The sequence below is a fragment of the Sus scrofa genome, chromosome 4 (genome assembly GCF_054392235.1).
Source record: "Sus scrofa isolate SSC_HxYL_T2T_F1_AM1 chromosome 4, Sscrofa_HxYL_maternal_Yorkshire_Landrace_v2.0, whole genome shotgun sequence".
NCBI classification, from domain to species: Eukaryota; Metazoa; Chordata; class Mammalia; order Artiodactyla; family Suidae; genus Sus; species Sus scrofa.
The window spans coordinates 115,795,845-115,819,976 of record NC_139386.1 but is presented as its reverse complement, the minus strand read 5'-3'; the positions used below and the strand labels follow the sequence as shown (position 1 = coordinate 115,819,976).

Genomic DNA, 24,132 nt, shown 5'->3' with positions numbered 1-24,132 from the left:
TGGCACAGGATAGCAGCTGGAGCTCCAATTCGACCCCTAGCCTGGGAACTTCCATATGCCATGAGTGCGGCCCTAAAAAATAAATAAATAAATAAATAAATAAATAAATAAATAAAATAAAAGGGAATGCCAATTGCTAAATACAAAAAAGAGATGAAGTTAGAAAATTACCATTAGGCAACCATCATAGTAATAGATGACTTAGGCAAGAATTATCAGTGGGTGCTGAATCGTATGGGCGAAAGTTTGACATGGAACCCCATATTTACATGGTTTCCAATGCTTATTAATTGATGAGTACATCATACTTATAATTGAATTTACTGTGGAGAAACTTGGCTGACAAGAATCTAACCAACTGATGAAAGTGAGCTTCCCTGGAACAGGACAAATTAACATCGTGTGCCTCTTTGGAGATGAACTGAGAGCACAACAGCATTTCTGTAGTCTTCCTGACAAAAATGCATAACCTGAATCAATTCATAAGGCACAACAGCCAAACCCAGACTGAGGGACCTCCCACAAAATAACTGGACTGTATTCTTCCAAAATATCACGATCACGAAATATCAAGACAAGAAAAGAATGAGGGACTATTCCAGATTGAAGGAGACTGATAAAATGAGACGATTAAATTCAATGCATGATCCTGGATTGGATCCTGGATCTGCAAACAATGTTATTAGAACAATCTAGGAGATTTGAATAGGGTCTCTGGATGAGGCGGTAGTTTTGTATCAGTGTTAGTTTCCTGATTGTGATGTTGTACTGTGGTTATGTGGGAGAATGTCCTTGTTTGTAGGAAATAGATACTGAAGTGTTAAAAGCTAATAGGGCATCACTCCCAAATGGATCAGAAATCACACACACACACACACTCACTCTTTCTCTCCATATATATATTACATATCATATACTTATGCATATATATATATACTATATTCCACATATATATGTTATGTACTTCTAATTACCATGTTACGTGTGTGTGTGTGTGTGCACATATATACATGAGTTGGGGTGGGGGAGAGGAGGGAGGGAATCCTGGAATTGCAGCAAGTGTGGTAAAATTTGAAACCTAAAATAAATTGAGGAACTCGGTGAAAGAATACTACAGGAGTTCCTGGTACCTTCTTTGCAACTTTTCTGTGCATTTGAAATTATTTCAAAATAAAAAGCTACAAAAGTTCATAGACTGTATAGGATATATAACATCTCTGCTTTCGGACCCAGGCAGGAGAGACACTTCGGTGAGCGCTGGCAGTTAGCAAGAGGTGAGAAGCAGTAAAGCAGAAACGTGTCATAAAAAGCAAACAGTTTGGGATCAATGACCTAGACTGGGTCCTGATCTTGTCACCTGCAGTGTCACCTACCACCGCCTCTCTCAGCCTCAGATAATAGTGTGCGTCTCCAAAGCGCTCCATGGGGCTTTAATAGTAATGGATGTGGCAGTTTTTCATAAGTCATAAAACATGTCATCAGGCGCTCCCCCTTAGTGCAGCCCGTTAAGGATCCAGCATTGTTATTGCAGCAGCTCAGGTTGCTGCCGTGGCATGGGTTTGATCCCTGGACCCACAAACTTCCACATGCCGTGCGCACGGCCAACCCCCCCCCCAGAAAAAACCACGATACCCAATATAAATCACTAGTAGTATCTTTCTCCTAGAAAACGACAACTAATGAATGTAAAACATCCCTTCAGTCTTGTCATCTCTCTGTTCTTCAGTTACCATCGCAACGTTGTCATTCTCAGTGAGACTGCTCCCTTAATGGACTGCGTACCGAGGAGGCCCGGTACCTAGAAAGGGGGACAGTTGGTGGCAAAGCCAAGGGATCGCCTCCGTGCATGTGCCTGCGTCTGTGTGTGCGCATGCGTGTGTGTGCGCGCACACGTCCTGGAGGCTCCACGTTTAGGCACCTTCTCTGCGAGCAGAGGGACCCTGTGGGGACTAACGAATGCTGTTACAGATTCATAGACATCTGCTGGTGGGGCCTGGGGAGTCCCTTCTAGAAGGAAAAGCCCTTTGCTTCTGACACTCCTGCACAATGTTGAGATACAAACCATTCCCTGGCAACTTAGGAATCTGGGTCCTAACGCCACACACACTGCAGCAGAGCTGACAGCCGTGGGGATAATGACTGTTCTTGCTTTACACGCTCTGCAAGCCTCTCCCGGACCTTGCCCTCTGTGCACTTAAAGCTGCAGCAGCCTGTGAAGCAAAAATTGCTCCCTGCCCCTCGTCACAGATCAGGAAGGCCTAAGGATCAGAGAGACCAGGACCTGGCCCAGTCCACAGGGTGGATAAATGGCATCGAGGGGACACCCAGCCAGGACCCTAACAACGGCTCTCCTCGGCTCGGACACCCTGAAGAGAGGTGGTTTGGCATTGGTACATCTTGTGCTCTCTTTCTGGGCTGATTCCTGGGCTTCTCAGAGAGCCAGTCACAAGATCCCCTGTGCTGGGGTTCCCTCTCCAGGTGGTGTGGGCACCCCCCACCTCTTGTTCCAGCTAGAACCACGCAGGTTCAGCATCTTGGCCCCTGCTGTCACTCCCTGTTCTGGAATCAAAGAAGCCATTGAGGAGGAGGCCATCCTGCTGGTCCCAGGAACTCATTCACGGGCCTGCTCTGATTCTGAGGCCAGTTGCCGTGTCCTCTTCGAGTCTATGTGGACATTCTTTCCCTCACAAAGCCAGCAGAAGGAGGAGGACTATCTTCGGTTCCCTTCTTTCAGTTCACTCCTCCCTGGGAATCAGGCTGGAGGAAGGTCAGCAAAGCCAGGTCATCACCACACTCCCCCTGCCCTCAGCACCTCTTGGTCCAAGACAGACAGACAGACAGACAGACAGACAGATGGATCAACGTCAGACACAGCAGAGCCCAGCTGGTCTCCGCTCTATCGGATCCCTTGATAGCAGCTGCTCCCAACCTGATGGAGGCTCAGGGGAGAGGGGGCTGCTTCTGGGAGCCGTGGTGACCACCGCACATTCTGATTGGTTCTGGGAGGCCTCAGGAAGCAAGTGCACTTTGGATTTGTTAGGGATTCATTTGTTGGATTTGCTGGGACACACCGGATGGGTCAAGGGTGATCCATCTGATTTTAATCAGTAGTTTGGGAACTTACAGCCAAGGCCCTGGGGCCAGGGCCAGGCTGGGGGTGGATGGGTGGGGTTGGGGCCTGAGTAGAACCAGCACTGACCACCGGGGAGTTAGCAAACCGGCTCTCAAATCTGCTCTCCCCAGCTGGGTGTCCTTGAGCAAATTGCTTCTGATCCCTGGGGGCACGGTTTCCTCACCCATCACCAGAGACACACATTTTCCAGGCCCTCTGCCCTTTATGCTCTTGTAGTTCAACCAGCCTGCCGGCTCTTTAGGGCTGGAGCTGAGCCTAGAAGAACTCAAGTCCGGAACGCAGGCCTTGTGACTCCCAGGCTCAATTCACTGCTGATTCTGGAAACAGAGGTAACAGCAGGCCATCTGGGGAGCAGAGGCCACTGCACCGACTGGCCTGTTCAGCAGAGCAGGGAAACAACCCGGAAAGCCAGTAGCTGGACCTGTGCTGGTGCTGGGGGTGGGGCGTGGCGTCGGGTGGGGGTGGAGCCCAGCGGTTCCCACAACTCAACTGGTGGCCTGAGGACATGTGAACTGAGAGACCCCAGGGCTGCCTTAGAACAAACAGGAAAGGAACCGAGAGAACTAAAGCAAAGCCGAATAACAGTCAGCCAGGCATAGAGAGCTCAAGGCTTTTGAGAGTTTGCTTTCTCTCTCTGTAAACCAACCAGTGTGGCCTAGGGGTACTTTGGAGGTCTAGACACTTCCTTGCTCAGTAAGTGAAAGGCCAGTTCATGAAATAAAGCCGAACTCCCCTCTGACTGTAGGCCTCCTGGGTCAGGCCCCGAGAGCGGTGTTCTTCCTGGGGGCCCGGGAGGGGGAGAAAAACTACCATTTCTTCCCTCCCTCCTTCCACGGCCCACCCTTCCCAGAGGTCAGAACACCCCCCTGCCAGCACCCGGCCCACAGGAAACCAAACCCACTGAGCCACCGAGCCCCCTGGGACACAGAGAGGTGGGCCTTGGGCTGGGGGCAGCAGAAACAGCTGCCTCAGGTGTCATCTTGCTGTGGATGTGGGAGGAGCCGGACTTTTAAGGTCCCTTCGGAGACCCACATGGGTGACCTGAACCTCTTTCCTGCCCTTCTAATCCCCGGAGAGAGAAGACTCAGGCACCCCCGCCCCCCGCGGGCCAGATCAGGGCCAGCCCAGAAGTCAGAGTCAAAGCCTGCCTCTCCAGTCTCCAGGCAGGCGGCTTTTGTGTGTGAATTCCGAGGAGCTGGGCTCCAGGCCGGCAGCAGGGAGGGAAGCGTGGCCCTGAGCACAGAAGGAGGCAGCCCCTAGGCGCTTCCTCTGCAGACAGACGGGGTATTGATCCTGCTCACACGCCCCCTCCCTCTCTCCACTTCATGGCGCAGCTAATGGCCTGGAAAAAACTGGCCAGCTGTTCCCCAGCTGTGACATAATGAGCTCAGGGACGATCAATGCCCGTTCCGGTCTCTAATTAGGCCGCGGAGCTGGCTGGGGTGAGAGTGTGGCCTGTTTCCTGAGGGCACCACTTCCACTCCCGTCCCCAGCTGCCGTCTGCTGGCAGCCACCTGGGCCCACGCATCTGTGCCCTGGAGGAGGGGGGGCCGCCGAGTGGCCCTGGGGAGTCTCCTGACCCAGAGCGCCTTCTCTGGCGGCAGAAGTACGGACCCCACAAGCGTGTCCGTGGGGGTGGCCAGGCTGGTGAGGGGGACCTGGCCTGCACGTGAAGCTCCGCACCCCAGCGTCTGCCACATCCCTCTCTCTGCCTGGGTCTGCCACCCTGGGCAGTGGTCGTCAGTCCCAGCCCTCCAACTCCCTGCCCCGGAGACTCTGCCCTGGACAACACCCATCCTCCCCGGCTAGTCCTGGATGCCCAAGCCTGGGGCTGCAGGGAAGAGGCTGGAGCAAGTTTGGCTTCTAGCCCAGCCTTCCTCTGCTATTTATACGCTTAGTCCAGGAGGCAGGAATCAGATTCTCAGTGTACTCGCTGCAGAGGAGGAAGTGAGGGTGGAGAGAGAGATGGGGAAGGCAAGGTGTACACAGAGGCGAAGAGCCAGAGCGGCGGGGAGCAGAGGCCCATGGCAAAGAGGCTCTGAGAGCAGGAGAGGGAGAGCGACCAAAGGAGGGAAGCCATCCAAGGGGCAGAAGAGTGAGAGACGGGGCCATCAGGGCAGAGAGAGAAGGAGGGATGCAAGAAACAGGACCAAGCCTGTGCTGGGCAGGGTCAGGTCCCAGGGTCGGATCAGGTGCCCCACTGGGAAAGCTGAAGTGCTGGGCAGAGTGTGTCCACAGGAGTCAGGAGAGACTGCCTGGGATCACAGAGGCACAGCGAACAGAACTGGTCTGAAGGGATGGGGGCGGAGCGGGGAGTCCAGAGATGGGAAGGTGGGGGGGGTACCCTCCCCGAGAATTGAGGCTGCGGGCTCTGCTTTCTGGGGGTGAGGGTATGGGGCGGAAGGAGACGTCAGAGCAAGGTGGGGAGAATGAGAGAAGGTGACTGTTGGGGGTCTGGAGTGAAAAGGCCAGAGGGGAGCAGTCTAGGCTTTCTGCAGCCTCCACTTTGCGGCTGTCCGATCTGGCCCCGGGGCTTTTTGGGTTGCTTGGGCCTGGGTGGGGACATCATTCAGCCAGCCTGCAGCTCTCCTACCATCCACACAGTGGCACACAGACCAGTCAGAAGGAGCCACTTAGCAGGGTCGTTCCAGGACCCAGCTGACCCTGGTCATTCCTTCCTGGGCCTCTTCCCAGGGCTGGGACTGAATCTCGTTCTGTGATTCCCAGGGGAACGAGCTGGTTTGCAGGGAGCAGAAGGACCCACTGCTATTTCCTGCACCCACCCCCTGCTCCTAGGCCCTGAATCTCCCAAGCTGTCAGGGCCCTGGAGAGAGAAGCCACTTGAGGACAGCAGCTATGACTCAGACTCAAAAGCTAGAGCTGCAGAGGACCTTAGCGTCTACACACCTCGTCCAACTCGCATTTGGAGCTGAGGCGAGGAGAGGGGTGGAGAGAGGCCCCAAATGCACTGCTCACTCACGCAGATGCAGCCTCTGGACTCTGAGTGCAGTGCTCCTAGGATGCCAGCCTGATGGTCTCGTCCTCACCACCTCCTAGGAATATGAGGGGTTTTCTCTTGGGAGCCTTGGTCCTCCAAGCTGAGACTGTGGGAGGTCAAAAAGGAGAAAAATCAGGGCCCCTAGGCCCCAAGTCCTCCAGGAGCGTAAACGGGCTTGGGGTTTGGAAGTGAGAAACCTCTACCTGGAAACTGCAGTTGACTCGTTGCAGCTCCGTGGCCAACACTGCCCCCTTGTGGCTTCTGGCTGTCAGGGCGGCCTAGAAGCGCCGCAGTGGAGCAGTTGCGGTGTTCCCCCCCCCCCCCCCCCCGGGTCCTCACCATCCAGGGTCCCCTGCTCTCAGGGCTGATTTAGAGCATCCAGGGCTACCCTTCCAGGCTAGGCCATCAGAGAGGCCAAGCTTTCACACATCATTCTCCAATAGGACCCTCAGTTAGGCGGACAAGGGGCTGATCATATCTTGTGCCTCTTCTCCTCCCCCCAGCCCCGCCTCCGCCCCCGCGCCACTCATAAGCCATCTCTCCACCCCTAAGGGGCCCTGGGTCTGGGAGCCTGGCCCTTCCTGGGACATACGGGCATGAGAGCTGAATTGGGGTGTTCTGTTTTTAAGTGAGTCTGAAATGCAGGGAGAGGACTTTGAAAAAAAATGTTTGGGTAAAAGGCCATAGGGCACGTATCCTTGTGTCCAGCTGTGCCTGGCCTGGAGAAGGAAGGGTCAGGTTCCCCTAGGGCTCAGTTGAGCTGGCAGGGCTGAGTTAACAGCGCTTAGTGGGAACTAACCCAGAGATGTAGAGCAGGGGCGCCCCCTTGAGTCAGGGACCAGGAACTGCTGGGAGTGCTCTGTGGACCCCAAATAGGGAAACCGGACCTGGCGAGCTCGTTGTTCTTAGGTCAGAGCCCAGGAACCGGTGGTGAGGGGGGCAGTGCTGGAATGAGCAGCTGGGTGGTCCAGGGTGTCCTGTCGCTACAGATCAGGCTGGGCAGCTTCTTACGACACCATGAATCTGAAAGGGCGATTTCCCGGGCACTCGTTTCCACTCTACCCTTTGCCTCCCCTACAGAAGGGACGTGCAGGTCAGGCGTCGCCCCGGACGCATGAGCACCATCTGGTCCGTACATCGCTTCATCTCTGAGGTCCCTTTCCTCTGTGTTCAGTCTGTCGTGTGTTCACAGGCCCTATCTTTTGGATGGCCTACGTGTTTTTTCTCCTCTCTTTAGGCCTGGGTTTCTCTGGAAAATTCGAGCCTTGAATTCACCCTGGAACTTGTGGGTTCAAAAAATACTTAACTGACTCACCAAAAGACTGGAGATGGGCACACCTGTGAACCTGCATGTCCCTGCTCAAAATGCTGATCTCTGCTAACTTTTCAGCCTGGCTGATCAGGCCCTCACGGTCCAGCCAATCTCCTTCTCTGGTCTCACTGCTTCCCTACACACAGATTATTTTTCAGTCTGACTGGACAACTCGCTGTGCCCTGATACTCCATAAACCTGCCTGTCTCTGTGTTTTGGCTACATCAGCTCCTTCACCTGAACTCTTCTCCTTCCCGCCTCTTTCCACTACAGTGTAAATCCTACCCCTCCTTTAAGACCCATGCCACTTCCTTCATGAAGCCTTCCCAGATTTCCCAAGGAAGTGGGTTCACTTTTTCCTTTGAATCTCCAAGGCCCTTTGACTCTTCTTTGAGGCTTATAACCTGCTTTGTCTCCATTCTAGATTGTTAGCACGAAGAGGGCAATGTTTGTATTTGTTTCACTTTTGTATCTCCCCCCCCCGCCCCAAGATGGAGCTGTGCATGTAGTAGGTGCTCAGGACATATTTCTTGACTGGAATGAAACAAAGCCCTTGGGAGCTGCAGGAGGGGAAAGTGGGATGCCCTGAGGCTTCAGGCGATGCTAGGAGTGTGCTCAGAATGGAGACTCAGGGACGGTACATGGAGGTGAGTGGGGAGTCTGGGCCTCCTTAGACCCTTGCCTGGGAAGGAGGAGAGCAGGCAACTGGATGTGCTGGGTTGAGGAAGGAAGTCTGGTATTGGGGGGACTTCTGGTTTGCTCCAGCATCAGGTATAACGGACCCCGAATTGTCCTTAAAGACAGGAAAACAAAACAAAAACCAACCAGAAATGAGGGAGTAGGGGAGTTTCTCTGGTATCGCAGCAGGTTAAGGATCTGGCCTTGTCAGTGCAGTCATTTGGGTCACTGCTGTGGTGCTGTGGAGCCTTGGGCAAGTTACTTCCCCTCTCTGGGCCTGTTCTTCTGTAAAGTAGTTACCCACGACCCTTGCAGCTCTGCTATTCTGACTCCAGGCCAAGGTTCTGAAGTAGAGGGGGTATGATTAGTGGGCATTTGTACACGACCCTCCTCGGGCCTGAGCACCAGGAATGATGCCACCTAGGTTCTGGGCCAGAGAGGGTGACAGAATCCAAAGCCATGAGGGAGGCAAGAGCTTGGGGGCAGCCGTGACCTTTCTGGGCATGGGAGGAGGTGGGTAGCAGGGAGAGACGAACTCCCAATTCAGGGTGAGCAAAGTGCCCAGTTATGAGGCCCTGGGGAGGGGCTTTCAGGGACCCCCACCCCTTTCCTTTGCTGTGCTTCCCTGTCCTCTTCCTTGTCCCATCCCCAGACTCAGTAAATATACACAAATATATATGAATATACATAATATATATGTGCGTGTATGTGTATATATTATATATATATATATATAGTTTGGCCATACCCACAATATATGGAAGTTCCCGGGCCAGGGATGGACTCTAAGCTGCAGCTGCCACCTATGTCACAGCTGTGGCAATGCCAGATCCTTAACCCACTTCACAGGGCTGGAGATCAAACCCATGTTGCCACAGAAACAATGCCAGATCCTTAACCGGCTGGGCCACAGCTGGAACTCCTGCGGACTTAGGAAATATAGCTCTGGGTTTTAAATTCCAGCTGCCCAGCTGAGTGGCTCTGAGAAAGTCACTTAAACTCTCTGAGCCTCAGTTTCCACATGTGTACATGGAGTCATTGAGAGACTGTTAACTGAGAGGTTAACTAAGTTAATTGAGAAGATTGTTGTGAAACTTCTCCCATGAAAGTGCCCAGTTCTGGGGCTTTGGCAGATCTCCCTCCCTCCCCGAGTCTGAGAAGGGTACCTGGTACGGACTGCTCCTCAGGCCACAGGGCAAATGGTTCGTGGTGCTTTGCACTTTGCAGGTACATGGGGCGGCGGGGGCGGGGGGAGCAGAGGAATGCTGCCCAGGCCGCCCTGATGCTAGTGAGGAAGGGCCACTCTGCCTGGAGACCTGTTTATTGTGCAATTATCAAGACCCAGCAGCTCTCTGGGAATTTTTTTAGGGGGTCCACTGAGCCCCAGCGGATGGATGGGTGTGGGCAGCATGGGGAAGGTCCCTGCTCTCAGAGCAGGCCTGGCCTGCACATGCACTGTGGGTGTTCCTGTCACTCTTTTGAGCCTGGTTCATCCAAGGCCCCCAGTTTCTAATCTGGTTGGGAAGGATTTATTTTTGGGTCCCTGTAACCTAGCAATGGGCTCACATGACCAGTGGCAGCTGCAGGCTGAATATACTGTTGGATCTTGGCTCCTGGCAGGGGGTGGAGGCCAGACTGTGGGGGAATAAAGGGGATGGAAAGGCTTTCACCTCTGCTTTCCTCCGACTCCCTCCTCAGCCCCTCGGCGTGGCCGCAGATGGTGGGCAGGCGGGTGTGTGCCTGGGGAGCAGGCGTGGCTGGCGCTGGCACAGGGGCTCTGGACAGCCGGGCGCCAAGCTGTGGTGGGGAGGTCCCAGCTGTGAGCCTGCTCTCCGCGTGGGGAGGGTGGGGCGTCCGTGTGGCTGGAGGTGGGTGCAGGGAGGGTGCCAGGTTGGCATCCCGGGGGGGCGGGGAGGGCAAGGCCAGCCTTTGTTGTGGGATCTCGGGGACACCCCTGGTCGATGCTGGAATCCCAACATCCAGCTTCTTCCCTTTGTTCCCTGTGAAATTGTTAATATTCCTGGGAGTGAGAGCACATTTAGCTGCTCTCAATGGGAACGGATTTAGCAGCCTCTTTCCCGAGAGCGAGTTTTGACGGAGGCAGAGAGAGCAGAGGAGGGCAGAGGGTGCCAGGAAGCAAAGGAGGGGTTATGGGTGTGTGTGTGCGTGTGTGCCGTGGGTGCATGAAAAGCATTCCAGAGACTATTGAATACATGGATGACCAGATGAAAGATACACTGGGTCCACCTCAAAGTCTCATCTTGAGGGGGCGGAACAGAGTGGGTGGGGATGGACGCCACCCTATCAAGAGGTGCTGGTGGGCAAGGGCGGGGCCGAGCTGCACCAGGAGCAGGTCTGGGATGGAGAAATCAGACCTGAGTGGCCAGGCGCTCCCCTACGATCCTGGGGAACGGGGTGCCCCTGCCCGTAACAGGGGTCCACTCCTGGGTGTGCATGCAGCTTGGTAGGGCATGGGTCTCCTCCATGGTGCTAAGCTCTAAAAGGGATTGGCAGGGCGGAGGGCTGTAATGTCAGCAGCCACTCCAAAGCCCAGTGGAGGTCGTTTAATGAGATACAGCATAAAAAACCCCTGCCAGGAAAGGCGGGGCAGGGGGAGGGGTGAATTAGGAGTTAGGGATTAACATATTCATACTACTATAGATAAAATAGGTAACCAACAAGGACCTGCTATACAGCACAGGGGACTCTACTCAATATTCTGGAATAACCTATATGGGAAACGAATCTGCCAAAGAATATAACTGATTCACTTTACTGTACACCTGAAATGAACACAACATTGCAAATCAACCATACTTCAAGAAACAATAGGAGTTCCCGTCATGGCGCAGTGGTTAACGAATCCGACTAGGAACCATGAGGTTGTGGGTTCGGTCCCTGCCCTTGCTCAGTGGGTTAACAATCCGGCGTTGCCGTGAGCTGTGGTGTAGGTTGCAGACGCGGCTCGGATCCCATGTTGCTGTGGCTCTGGCGTAGGCTGGTGGCTACAGCTCCAATTCAACCCCTAGCCTGGGAATCTCCATATGCCGCCGGAGCGGCCCAAGAAATAGCAACAACAACAACAACAACAAAAAGACAAAAAAAAAAAAAAAAAAAAAAAAAAGAAACAATAAACATTCAGGTCTCTCGTGGTACAGCCATTAAGGATCCAGTGTTGTCACTGCAATGGTTTGGGTTGCTGATGTGGCACAGGTTCAATTCCTGGCCTGGGAACCAAAATAAAATTAAATTCCTGGCATGGCCATAAAATAAAATGAAAAAATTAAAAAAAAAAAATGCCTCCCCAGGAGTTCCCATTCCAGGTCAGCAGTGACAAACCTGACTGGTATCCATGAGGACTTGGGTTTGATCGCTGGCCTTGATCAGTGGTTTAGGGATCTGGCATTGCCTTGAGGTGTGGTATAGGTCTCAGATGTGGCTCAGATCCAGCGTTGCTGTGGCTGTGGTGTAGGCTGGCAGCTGTAGCTCTGATTCATCCCCTAGCCTAGCCTGGGAACCTCCATATGCTGCAGGTGTGACCCTAAAAAGACCTCCCCCCCCCAAAAAAAAGGAGCTACTATCATCAGTATTGTTGTTATTATTTTATTATTATTGCTATCAGCTGTCTCTAGGCCAGGATAGGCACTTTTTCTTTCCTTTCCTCTTCTCTGGAGCCAAGATAACTTCCAGTAACTGTGAAGATTACTAGAAGGGGCTTCAGGACCTGGAGACTAGCCCCCTGGCCCCCACACCAGTTGTCTGGCCAGCCAGGGTAACCATCCTAGCTCCCTCAAGCCTGAGAAGCAGGCTGTATATTAGAGGCTTCCTATCCTCACTAGATAATCTAGGAAGTAAAGGATTGTGTCCATTTTACAGATAGAAAGACTAAGGCGCAGATGGCTAATTCATAGGCTAAGGTCTAACTATCAACCAATAGAGTTGAGCCCAGTTAGAACCAAGAATTTCAGACCAATCCAGTGCTCTTTCTATAAACTCGTTCCAGTGAGCCCGAGTCCTCCCTGGTTCTTCATGAATCCTTGGAAGGGGGGCTACGTGAGCCTGGGCCAGGCCCCTGCAGGAACGATGTGGGTGCTGATCAGGGAGACAGGCTTTTCCTGACCTCGGAGGGTTTGACAGATGCCAGGATGATCTTGCCAACATGATCGCAAAAGGTTTGACAGAAGTCACTTTGCTGTCTTCAGGTTTTAACTTGATGTTTTAATTTGATTTCCCCGTACTCAGGTATATCTGATTTTGTTTCAGGCTGTTTCCTGGAAGGCAGCGGCCACTTCTATGGAACTGGCTTTAGGGCTTTGACCCAGACTCTCGTGTCAGGCCTCCAAAGGAGCCACGGGGGCAAGGCAGGAAGGAGTACGTGCTTTGGCTTTGAACAGACCTGGGCTCCAGGATGGGCGCTGGTGCTTCACGAGCCAGGTGCTCTGGGCAAAGTCACTTTACCCCAGTGCTCATCTCCTTGTGGGTAAAATAACTGGTGTGAGGATTGAAGGCTCTGTATGTAGAGGGACTGGCCCTCGTAGAGCTCCAAGAAGGGGTGGCCAGGGACAGTGGAGATCAGAGTGTTGGTCTGGGCTGGTCACTGGCCTCTTGGTTGTTGACCTGGGGTCTGGGATAGCCGCTTTGCCCCCTCTGCGTTCCCTGGGTAATTCACTGATGTTATGGCTCTTTGGGTTGTGGCTGGTAAACAATTCCAGAATTTCCTTTCTTCCCTTTTAGAGACAGACGGAGTTCCAGATACAGGAGTCTCCGGGCAGAGGGCTCTGGGTGTCATGCCTGAATTCTTTGTCTGGGCTCATGACTCTGCCATGTGTGGCTTTGGGCCATCTCTTCACCTCCCTGGACCTCAGAAACCTGGATGCTTTGGCCTGTAGGATGTCTTACAGCTTTACAGTGTAGGATCCTATCCTTGGGTGACCCCCGGGGGAAGTGTTTTCGTCATAGCTGGTAGGAAGCCATGTCCTTTGATGTCACCAGAGGCCCATCACCTGGCCTTGGACCTTCTGTGGACAATGTTCCCCAGCTGTGCTCAGGAACACAGATTCTGCAGACCCAGATCAGTCAGCGCCTTCCCGACACCTGCCTCCCAGTCTGCCTCGTGGGAGCAGTGCGGTGCTGGGCCCACAGGCTGGCTCGTGAGGATGTTCGATCCCTCCCATCCCCACCAGCTCTCGCAGCCCCATGAACATCCAATCTAAGAAGACGATAGCACTGCACTTTTTGAGGGGCAAGTGCAAGGTTAGGACAAGGCCCTTAGCTTCTCTTCAAACCTGACCGCCACTCTGAACCTGCCCTCTCTACGTACATGGCAGCTTCCAAAGGAGACAAACCTTGGACCATGCCCTGGAGTCTGGGCCCCGTCAGACTTGACCCTGGGCTGTGTGTCTGTGCTGACTGGCCTGCTGCAAGACACCTGGGTTCTGATATCACGGAACCAAGCAATGGCAGGGCCATCAGGAAACTCACAGATGACCTGTCCCACATTCCCTTTGAACAGGTAAGAAACCAAGGCCAGAGATAGCAAGTGACTTACTCAAGGTCACATAGTTAGAAACTGCCAGATAGGACCTAGACCTGGATTTTCTTTTTTTGGCCGTGCCCATGGCATAGGGAAGTTCCCGGGCCGGGGACTGAACCCGTACCACAGCAACAACCCCAGCCGCTGTAGTGATCCTTAACCCGCTGCACAACAAGTAAACCCCAAACCTGGATTTTCTAAGTCCAAGTGCTGTCTTTACGTCATCGGGCTGGCTAGGAGGGTCTCCCCTGCCCACCGTCACCTGGCCCCACTAGGCTTTTGAGCCACCACCCCAACAACCTGAGAGGAGTGGGAGAGGCTGGGTCCATTCTGGGGGGCCTTGCCTGGGGGCAACTGGTGCCTGGTGCCAGGCTCCAGAAGTGGCTCCAAGGGGCTGGGTGGGAAGAAGGAGGCCATTAGGACCCAGAAGCTCTCAGAGCAACCTGCTCTGCCGGCTGCCTCTCACCATCACTGCAGTGGTTCAGGCTTCAGCAGCCTTGGAGAAGCATCAGCTGAGAGGAGCTATCACATGGGAGCCGGGAGCTGCTCAGCAAAGGTAGGAGTTGCCGACTAGGCCAGGAACGGGGGCCAGACCCAGGCCTGGTGGGGAGTGCTGAGGTACCCTCCAGAAGGGTACAGCCCAGCATACCTTACGGGGGGCAGTTTTGTCAGAGGATGGGCCGCCAGGTATCCCGAAGGCAATATTGGGGTGTGGGCTTCTCTGAAGCCTAGAGATGGGGGTTGATCTCCTGCCAGCTGGAGTACCCACATCCCAGAGACAGACAGGCTTCCCCACCTATCTTGCTCCATGTCACGGAAATGGGCCCCTGCATCCTAGGAATGGGTCCTTTGGCATCCAGGCCGATGGGCAACTCTGTGTCCTGGGCATGGGCAACTCTGCTGGGGAAAAGGGCTGGAGCCCCCTGATCATCTTCCCTGGCTTAGGAGGGGCACACTCTTGTCTGAAGGAAGGCCAGGCTTGAGTCCTTGGGATGGAAGCTCTGTATCTAAGAAACAGGTGCATGTGGATCCCAATACCTCGGTGGCCTTGGGCCGGGCACTTCTGTACGTCTTGCATCCTGAGACAAGGCTGTCTGTAGCCTGACCATGCCCCTGCTAGAGGCCCAGGCCTCAGCCCCCTGGGTGGCAAAGTCTTCCAGGCACTGAGAGGTCCCGGAGGTGAGGGAAGGATTGCTGGAAGGAAGCAGTGGGAGGATAAGAGCATCCGAGAAGGCACGATGATAGGAGGTAGGAGTGGATGAGGCTCCCTGGGTTTCCCTGTGGAACCGTTATCCCCCAGCCCTCCCTGTCCTTACCCCCGGCCCTCGGTGAGGAAGGGCTGGGGAGCAGACATACTGGCCCTTCTGTAAGGAGGTAAGTAGGAATCCTGGAATTTAGGAGTCAGAATGGAGATGCTGGCCAGGCGGAGGGGGGCCTGTGAAAAAGAGAATGCCCATGCCTTCTTGCCCGGGGCTCCACCACGGCCGACAGCTCCCCTCCTCCTCCACGTGGAAACTACGACCTCGGCCCTCAGTCTGGGACCCTGGGCGAGCCCTGCGGGTAGACTCTTGGTGTCCATGCAGACACGGTGGGCCTTGACTCCTTTAGTGCCCAGGGCTTCAGAGTCACGTCTCCTGGGCCCCATGCCCAGGTAGAAGCGATGAGGGAGTCCTGGCACAGAGGGCGAGGGCCATGTTCGCCTCCCTCACATTTCTGCCCGCATTTTTTTTTTGGGCAGATTGTCTTACGAGAAGAGTCTCCACTTCTGGGCCCTCCCTTCACTTTCTCCGCGGCCCCGGAGCCTGTGTGGCCCTGTTAACTGTGACACGAGCTGGGGAGAGGCAGATCTCTAGGAAGTTGTCCAAAGTCAGGGCTGCCTCAAGTCTAGGAGCCCAGGTGACTCTTTCCAGAAAAGAGGCCCCTGGCTGGCACACAACTGCTGGACTGAGGGTTCTTAGCTGTCCTGGGGGTGGGGATTCAACTGCTCATTCTGAGTTTGATTCAGCTCACAAAATTGAATTGAGCACCTACTGCATGCATAGCATGCTAGAAGTTAAATTAGCTCAAGGTTGGCGGTAACGCCCCAAACCAGTGTGGCTGTAAGGCTGAGGCTGTGGAGGTGGAAGGTGTCTCCCAGGTGGGCCTTTTTTTTTTTTTTTTTTTTGTCTTTTTGCTATTTCTTTGGGCCGCTCCCACAGCATATGGAGGTTCCCAGGCTAGGGGTCGAATCGGAGCTGTAGCCACCGGCCTACGCCAGAGCCACAGCAACGCGGGATCCGAGCCGCATCTGCAACCTACACCACAACTCACCGCAACGCCGGATTGTTAACCCACTGAGCAAGGGCAGGGACCGAACCCACAACCTCATGGTTCCTAGTCGGATTCATTAACCACTGCTCCACGATGGGAACTCCTTTTTATTGCCCTCGGGAAAACTATGGATTTTTAACTGAGCAGCGCAGGAACTCTCTGAGCCATCCAATGTATCATATATGGGAAACTTGGAGGTTGTTTGGTCCAACCTTCCCATTTCACAGATGAGGAAGCTGATCTGGAAAACTTCTGACTTGTCTGCAGAAAACCCATCAGACTTAGCATGTCCATAGTTTGCCTCTAATGTGACACTCGAGTACACTATGCCGAAGGAATCTGGACTGTAAGGATAGCATACATGGAGTTCCCGTCCTGGTGCAGCGGAAATGAATCCGACTAGGAACCATGAGGTTGCAGGCTCGATCCCTGGCCTCGCTCAGTGGGCTGAGGAAATGGCGTTGCCATGAGCTGTGGTGTAGGTTGCAGATGCAGCTTGGATCCTGAGTTGCTGTGGCTGTGGTGTAGGCTGGCAGCTACAGCTCCAATTCAACCCCTAGCCTGGGAACCTCCATTTACTGCAGGTTCAGCCCTAAAAAGCAAAAAAAAAAAAAGCACACAGAATTAAAAAAAAAAATTATAACTGATCCTTGAACAACTCAGGGGTTAGAGCTGCTGGGCCTCTGAGCAGTGGCAAACCCGTGTATACTCTAGAGTTGGCCTTCTGTTTCCCAGTTCCTCCAAACCCTTAATTTTGCATCTGCGGATTCAACCAACTGCTGATGGGATCCTATGGTGCTGTAGTATTTACTATTGAAAATAATCCGCGTATTACGTGAACTCCTGCAATTTAAACTTATGTCATTCAAGGGTCAGCTGTACATTGGATAACTTATTTCAAGTCTATGCAAAGCCGGCAGGGATAATGAGACACATAAAACAGTTTCAATCTGCCATTTGGAGAAATGAGAGATGCTGAACTCCCAGACTTCTTCCTTTGAAAGTTTCTTCCGGTGGTTTTCCTCTCTGCTTTGTGCTCACCCATTTCCACCCCCGGACCTCTTACACGGATGCCTACTCCTCCCTTGTTGTTTGGGGACAGGAGGGGTTTAGCCCTGGGGTCCTGCGAGGGTCAGTTCCAGTGACCAAAGATCTGGGAGGTTCAGGGCAGCTCCCCTCCCACCTGCAGGGACACGGTGACCTTGGGAAGTTAATGGGCAGGTGGAGAAGGGCCGCTTTCATGACTTAGGCCCTTCTGGCTTTGGGAGCAGTGGAGGCTGGATGAGCTGACCTCGCAGGTGCCTTCCAGCTGGGACGTTTTGTTTTCACTGCCCCTTCTCCACCCTCCCAAAGGGGCTGCTCTTTGTCTTGGGCGTGGTGATGTCACTGCAAACTAAAGCACAGTCCTTCCCCATTCCAGGTGATCTCTTCCCAGTGGTAGCCCCTGGGCAGTGAGAGACATTTTTAGAGAAGGTTCAAATGCGGCCACTCCTTCCTGAATGCCTGTTATGTTCCAGCCGCTGTGGAGCTCCCATCAGCATGGCACGGTGGGCCAGACAACTGGCCCCGGAGCCGGGCCTCCTGGGTGTGCACCTGGACCTTGCCACTTACTAGCTGTGTGACCTTTGGTAAGTTCCTTTATCTCTGTCGCCCTGGTTTTAGGGGATTGAGATAATATCTACCTCACAGGGTCGCATGAGGATTAAAATGAGTTAAGATATGTGGAGTGCTTAGAACAGGGCCCAGCATGCGGAAAGCACCATATATATATTACGGCTTATTAATAGTTTTTGGGTTTTTTAAATGGCCGCACCTGTGGCATATGGAAGTTCCTGGGCTAGAGATCAAACCCGTGCCTTTGCAGAGACCCGAGCTGCTGCAGTCGGATTCTTAACCCACTGTGGCACAGCGGGAACTCTCTGCTTATTATTTGTATTTTTATTAATAAATCTCTTTGCATCTTCCAAACACAATGGTGAAGTGGGTATATTCCCTTCATTTTGCAGCTGCCTTTATGAAGAAACTGAAGTTCAGAAGCGTCGCAGAGTTAATAGGTCCCAGACCTGGGACGGGAAACCAGATCGCCTGCCATTCTGAGGAAACAAGAAATCAGGAAATTTACATAAGCACCCTTAAAACTGGGGCACTATCCCGGAGCTCAGCCGGACTGTGGGAAAGGGAGACAGAGGACTTAGAGTTCTCAGGATAACAGTCCTTGGAAGGGGAGAAGGGCGTGGAGAAGAGAGGAGAGGAAGTAGAAAAGAAGGGGCCAGAGACACCCAGAGCTGGAGTGGCAGGTGGGCGAGGCTCCCGTGTCTCTCACCCCCTGCTTTTTTGCAGTCACCAAAGTGGAACCCAAGCTGCCTCCTGAGCCAAGTCCCCTTGAAGGCTGGCAATACAAGTTTACTTGAGAGGCTGTAGCAGAAGGCACTCCCCCGCCTCCTCCCCAGCAGCCAACACACACACACACACACACACACACACACACACACACAGTTGGGAAGCCTAGGCCTGGGTTTGCCATCCCAGGGTCATTGGACTAGGATGGGGGATGGGCCTGTGACAGGAGGTGCCTTGGGTGTCCTCTTTCGGCCCCATGGAGTCCTCACCCATCCCCCAGTCAGCAGGGAATGCTTCCACTCTAGGGAGGGTCCCGCAGACCCCAGGTCCCTCTACTGCCAGTGGGGTCCCAGAGGTGGGGCTGCGGGACGTGGCTTCGGAATCCGTGGCCCTCTTCTTCATGCTCCTGCTGGACTTGACCGCCGTGGCCGGCAATGCTGCTGTGATGGCTGTTATCGCCAAGACGCCCGCCCTTCGAAAATTTGTCTTTGTCTTCCACCTCTGCCTGGTGGACCTGCTGGCCGCTCTGACCCTCATGCCCCTGGCCATGCTCTCCAGCTCCGCCCTCTTTGACCAGGACCTCTTTGGGGAGGTCGCCTGCCGCCTCTACCTGTTCTTGAGCGTGTGCTTTGTCAGCCTGGCCATTCTGTCGGTGTCGGCCATCAACGTGGAGCGCTACTATTACGTGGTCCACCCCATGCGCTACGAGGTGCGCATGACCCTGGGGCTGGTGGCCTCCGTTCTGGTGGCTGTGTGGGTAAAGGCCTTGGCCATGGCTTCTGTGCCAGTGTTGGGAAGGGTCTCCCGGGAGGAGGGAGCGCCCAGCGTCCCCCTAGGCTGCTCACTCCAATGGAGCCACAGTGCCTACTGCCAGCTTTTCGTGGTGGTCTTTGCGGTCCTTTACTTCTTGCTGCCCCTGCTCCTCATCCTCGTGGTCTACTGCAGCATGTTCCGAGTGGCCCGCGTGGCTGCCATGCAGCACGGCCCGCTGCCCACGTGGATGGAGACGCCCCGGCAACGCTCCGAGTCTCTCAGCAGCCGCTCCACGATGGTCACCAGCTCGGGGGCCCCCCAGACCACCCCACACCGGACGTTTGGGGGCGGGAAGGCGGCCGTGGTCCTCCTGGCTGTGGGGGGACAGTTCCTGCTCTGCTGGTTGCCCTACTTTTCTTTTCACCTCTACGTTGCCCTGAGCGCTCAGCCCACGTCGACGGGGCAGGTGGAGAGCGTGGTGACCTGGATTGGCTACTTCTGCTTCACGTCTAACCCTTTCTTCTACGGCTGCCTCAATCGGCAGATCCGCGGGGAGCTCAGCAAGCAGTTCGTCTGCTTCTTCAAGCAGGCCCCGGAGGAGGAGCTGAGGCTGCCCAGCCGGGAGGGCTCCATCGAGGAGAACTTCCTGCAGTTTCTCCAGGGCACTGGCTGTCCCACGGAGTCCTGGGTTTCCCGCCCTGTACCCAGCCCCAAGCAGGAGCCAGCCGCTGTTGACTTTCGAATCCCAGGCCAGATAGCCGAGGAGACCTCCGAGTTCCTGGAGCAACACCTCACCAGCGACATCGTCGTGTCAGACGGCTACCTCCGCCCTGCCCCCTCACCGCGACGGGAGTCCTGATGGGCTGCTGGACACGAGGAGGGAGATGGGGCTGGGGGCTGGTTATGACTGCAGGGAACTCCTTGTGGGATCACCTTTCTCCGGCTAGCTGGGGCTGCGGCTGGGGTCTCTGCACACAGCTTTTGCTTAGTGTTTTCTGGGTCAGCAACAGAGCCAACAGGATGGATGTGTGGCAAAAGCTTGGACCTGGCTATGATCCTTGACTTCTGGGGGAGGGGAACCTGGTGAGATGGTGACGAGAGTAAAGGGTCATGAAGGTGAGATGATGCCTTTCAACCTTCCACGTCTCAGGAAGCAGGGAAGCTCTAAAGGATGGAGGATGGAGGGCAGCAGGCCAGACTTGGAGTTATTCTGGGGACCCTTTAGGATATTTCAGTTTCCAATGTAACTTCCACGGCAGACACTACCCAAGCAAGATAAGGTAGTGACCCATGTCTTCTAATTTCCTTGCTAGGTTTAAAAGGAACTAGGGAGTTGCCATTGCGGCTCAGTGGTAACGAACCTGACTAGGATTCATAAGAACATGAGTTCGATCCCTGGCCTCACTCAGTGGGTTAAGGATCTGGTGTTGCTGTGAGCTGTGGTGTAGGTCATAGAGACGGCTCAGAGCTGATGTTGTTGTGGCTGTGGTGTAGGCCCGCCGCTGCGGCTCCCATTCGACCCCCAGCCTGGGAACTTCCATGTGCTGGGAGTGTGGGCCTAAAAAGGCCAAAAAAAAAAAAAAAAAAAAAAAGAACTAAATTACAGCCAATTGTTACCATTTGAGTTACTAGATCTTTTTTGTTGTTGTTTTGTTTTAAACATGAGTTTTCCTTAAAGTAAGAACCCCAACTGGGTACAGCCCTTTCTTGAGTTTGGCCAGAAGCAGGGGGAAATAGCACTCAGGGTGCACAGAGTAGAAGACAGGAAAGCTGACTGCAGCTCTCTCTCTGCCACTTCCAGGAACAGCGTTTTCGTTGTATTTTTCTGTCTCTCTCTTGCATATGGGATCAAGTTTGGGGCTTGACTTTGGCAGAGGCAGAATAAAGCAGGATGCTCCTTCTCTCTGTCTTTTAGGATGAAGAAGGGAAAGACTGGGGGTTGGATGCTGAAGGTGGGGGTTAGCATTCGAATTGCTAAGGTGACTGGCTACAGAGAGGCCTGTAATCACCCTGACCAACAATACTGTAAATCTTTTTTTTCCAGAACTGGACTCCCTGATCTCTCTCCTCATGGCAGTGACCCATCGCCAGCCCCCTGGACAATCGGGTACAAGAGAAAAGGTTGGGAATGGGAAAGTTGGGGTTTCCTTGGTTCATTAAAATGCCTCTCTACTCCTATCCATCGCTCTCAAAGTTAGCTTCAGTGACAAAGACTTAAATCTCTCTCCTACCTGCAGCCCTGGGTTGGAGAGGGGGCACAGGACTTGGGCTCAGCTGCTCTGTTTGAGACTGTAGGAACTATGTTGGTTGGTATTGGTGGTGGTAAATTCAAGGGAGGGGGAATAATTGCAAACTGGAGAGGACACCCATCCGGGATTACCTGTCCATCCACTTTCCTCCATTCAATCAGGTAACATTAAAGAGTCAAGACAGGACCAGACGGTGGAGTGGCTGACCTGTATTTGACAAATCCCTGGCTTACTGAGCATCAAAGAGGAAGATGGGCTGGTGGGAGTGGGATAGCTTCCCCTTTGAACAGCCAATAAATAATTTTTATTCTAAAAATTATGTTGATATCAACATCGACTCCTTCAGTTCAACTCTGTGCATAATAGTTGAATACCCCATTCTCTGGGACTCACACAGAGGCTTTGAAGTCACTGCCTTCAAGGTGTTCATAGTCTAATTTGATCAGGAACCTTGTATTTTGACAGAGCATTCACAGCCGGTAAAGCAGAGAATGTGTTTGAGAAACGTATTGAAGAATATGTTCCTGAGATTTCAGCCCACGGCAGCAAGAGGCCGACATGGAGGCTTCCTGCAAATTGGAAAGAATAAGGGCTGTAGATTAAACTCTGCTTTAAGAATATCATTTATTAAATGAAACTGGGCAGCTTTCCCCCTTTAGATCTAGGAAATTTTCCAGGTTTCTGTCTTCCTACCACTAGCTTTATTCTACTCCAGTGCCTATTACATTGAGGAAATCCATTAGATAGTATATACACCAGGGAGAGTCTTTTGTGATTGAAAGGCATGTTCTTCTCCTCTCTCCTCTCTTTTAAGATAAATTCATAAGGGAGGAATCGCATTCCTAGCTAAGGGGAAACCGTCCAGACATCATTGATGTAAACCCCAGGCATTGCCAGCAGGTGGCAGTGTGAGTCCAGTAGCAACAGGACAGATGCGGGGCGGGGGTGGGGTGGGTATAGGGGGCTTCAACAGAGCCTGGCCGCCATTTTGCTAATTCATTTTGCTTTTCCTTTGACTTTGCCCTCCAGCCTTTCCTTCACATACATCAAAGGAGAAAATTTTAAGTCCAAGGATATGGCTAATTCAGGCTGAAATTTCTTGACACTGTGATTTCACTGGCATTTATTACAGAATTTGACATGTGCCGGTTCATTTGCCGTTACTTTTTCCCCTGAGTGGATCATGAAGGAAATAAAATTTTCTCTTCTATTATGCTGAGAACTTCCCCAACAATTTCTGTCATGACCATCTTCCAGGAGTTTTCTGGTCGCCAGGGTTGCTTGATAAAATTCCATATGTAATCCTCAGCTGTGTAAGCTGTTCTTGGATGAAATTTGACCTCTCAATCCACTGAAGAAATCAACAGGTTGAGAAAACTGTGCTCTCAAGTTAATTTTTCCTGCACCGGGTGGTGTTTGGGTAACTCTCAATTCCAAATAAAAAACTCCTGTTGACAGGTCTCCCAAGTAACATCTTATAGTGGCATGGTAGAAAAGGGGTGAATTTGGAGTCAGATCTACTTGCTGTGTGAACTCGGGAAAGATGCGTAATTCCTCTGAGCCTATTTCCTCATCTGTAAAAATGGGGATAACATTACCTACCTCACAGGGTTGTTGTGAGGAATAAGGGACATGACACATGGAAGCACCTGGCCATACCTGGCAAATAGGTACTCAATAAATATTGATTTTTCTTCCCTTTACTTTGGCCCTTTTTCCCCTAAAGTGTTGAATATGGAAACGCAGTCCCTTTTATTCTAGCAGTCACTTAGAAAAGAGTAGGAGACTTAGAACTTGGAAGATCTGTTCTTGATGTATGATGGTAGATGAGGCTGTTTAGGTTGGCTCTCAAGAAATCCCTCTGAGGGTCAACAGTCACTATATAGACCTTTCTGTTGGGACCTAATATTCTAAGGTTTAGATTCTATTAAGGAAATAGTTTTTAATTTCAGGGAAAGACTTGGAGGCTACAAGAATTCCTCTCCCTAGACTATACGGTGAGAGAATTTGCAGGCTATTTGGAAATGAAGGTAATTAAGGGACACTTTCACTGTAGTATCCAGGATTATGGATAAAAAGTCTGGGGCTTTCACAGGGGATTTATCAACTTTCAGGTGATGCTATAGCCGAGAGGCAAATTTTACTAGAACTTCGCTTTTCTTGTGTTACCACAACAGGAAGTTTTAGGAGATTTATAGGATGTACTGGTTTTGGGTGTGGGACTTTGATTGACTAATCTTGGTAGACGTCCTAACCCCTAATGCAGGACGATCTGTGAGGGCTAACACTGGCTTGCCTTGGGGAAAGGTAACGCGGGAATTTTCTGGAGCAACTACACTCTTTATCTTTCAGGTAATTTAAGATCTGTTAGCGATTTCACGTGGCCCTTTGCCAACATAGTAGCTGGGCAACTCTCAAGCCCACAGGGTACAGCTAAGAGAAGGAGGCGGTGGGCCAGAGGGCAGAAAGGGATCCATGAAGTCCCAACCATGGCCGATCTTACTTATTTCAGATGTGGAGCGTGGCCAGGGTCCAGACATAATTCTCACCCTAGCGATCTGGCTGAGACAACCCTGGCAGAGAAAGTGTTCTACACTTGGGCAGGGGCCCCAGATCGTCACAGCCAGAGTTCAGATGGGCTTTCTGGCCAGTGAGAAATTCCCAGCAGAAATTCCCGTGCGGGCTGTGGGCAATTATTTGGGAAGTCCCACCCCCCCACGCCAATCTGAAGCTGGCTATGTGACCTCGGGAGGATGCCTTGAGCTGGAGCAACCAGTCCCTGGCTTTTCTGCATTTATCCAAACAAGGCAGCCGAAAAAAAAGGTG

At 52.8% G+C, this 24,132-nt stretch overlaps 1 protein-coding gene across 15 annotated transcripts; it reads left to right on the top strand.

Annotated features, from left to right (window-relative positions):
- The first annotated feature begins 3,330 nt into the window (after positions 1-3,330).
- GPR61 (G protein-coupled receptor 61) lies at positions 3,331-23,009 on the top strand. Of its 15 annotated transcripts, XM_085020646.1 has the most exons (9): positions 3,331-3,462; positions 7,935-8,090; positions 12,385-12,492; positions 12,856-13,006; positions 13,449-13,633; positions 17,385-17,592; positions 17,971-20,173; positions 21,102-21,178; positions 21,468-21,622. In XM_085020646.1, exon 7 carries the CDS (start codon positions 18,561-18,563, stop codon positions 19,914-19,916), a length of 1,356 nt encoding a protein of 451 aa, XP_084876772.1. In that variant the 5' UTR covers positions 3,331-3,462; positions 7,935-8,090; positions 12,385-12,492; positions 12,856-13,006; positions 13,449-13,633; positions 17,385-17,592; positions 17,971-18,560; the 3' UTR covers positions 19,917-20,173; positions 21,102-21,178; positions 21,468-21,622.
- The last annotated feature ends 1,123 nt before the right edge of the window (positions 23,010-24,132 follow it).

What these genes read in the sequence shown, in the direction of transcription:
- GPR61 (XM_085020639.1), top strand. Translation starts at nt 18,561, where the DNA reads ATGGAGTCCTCACCCATCCCCCAGTCAGCAGGGAATGCTTCCACTCTA.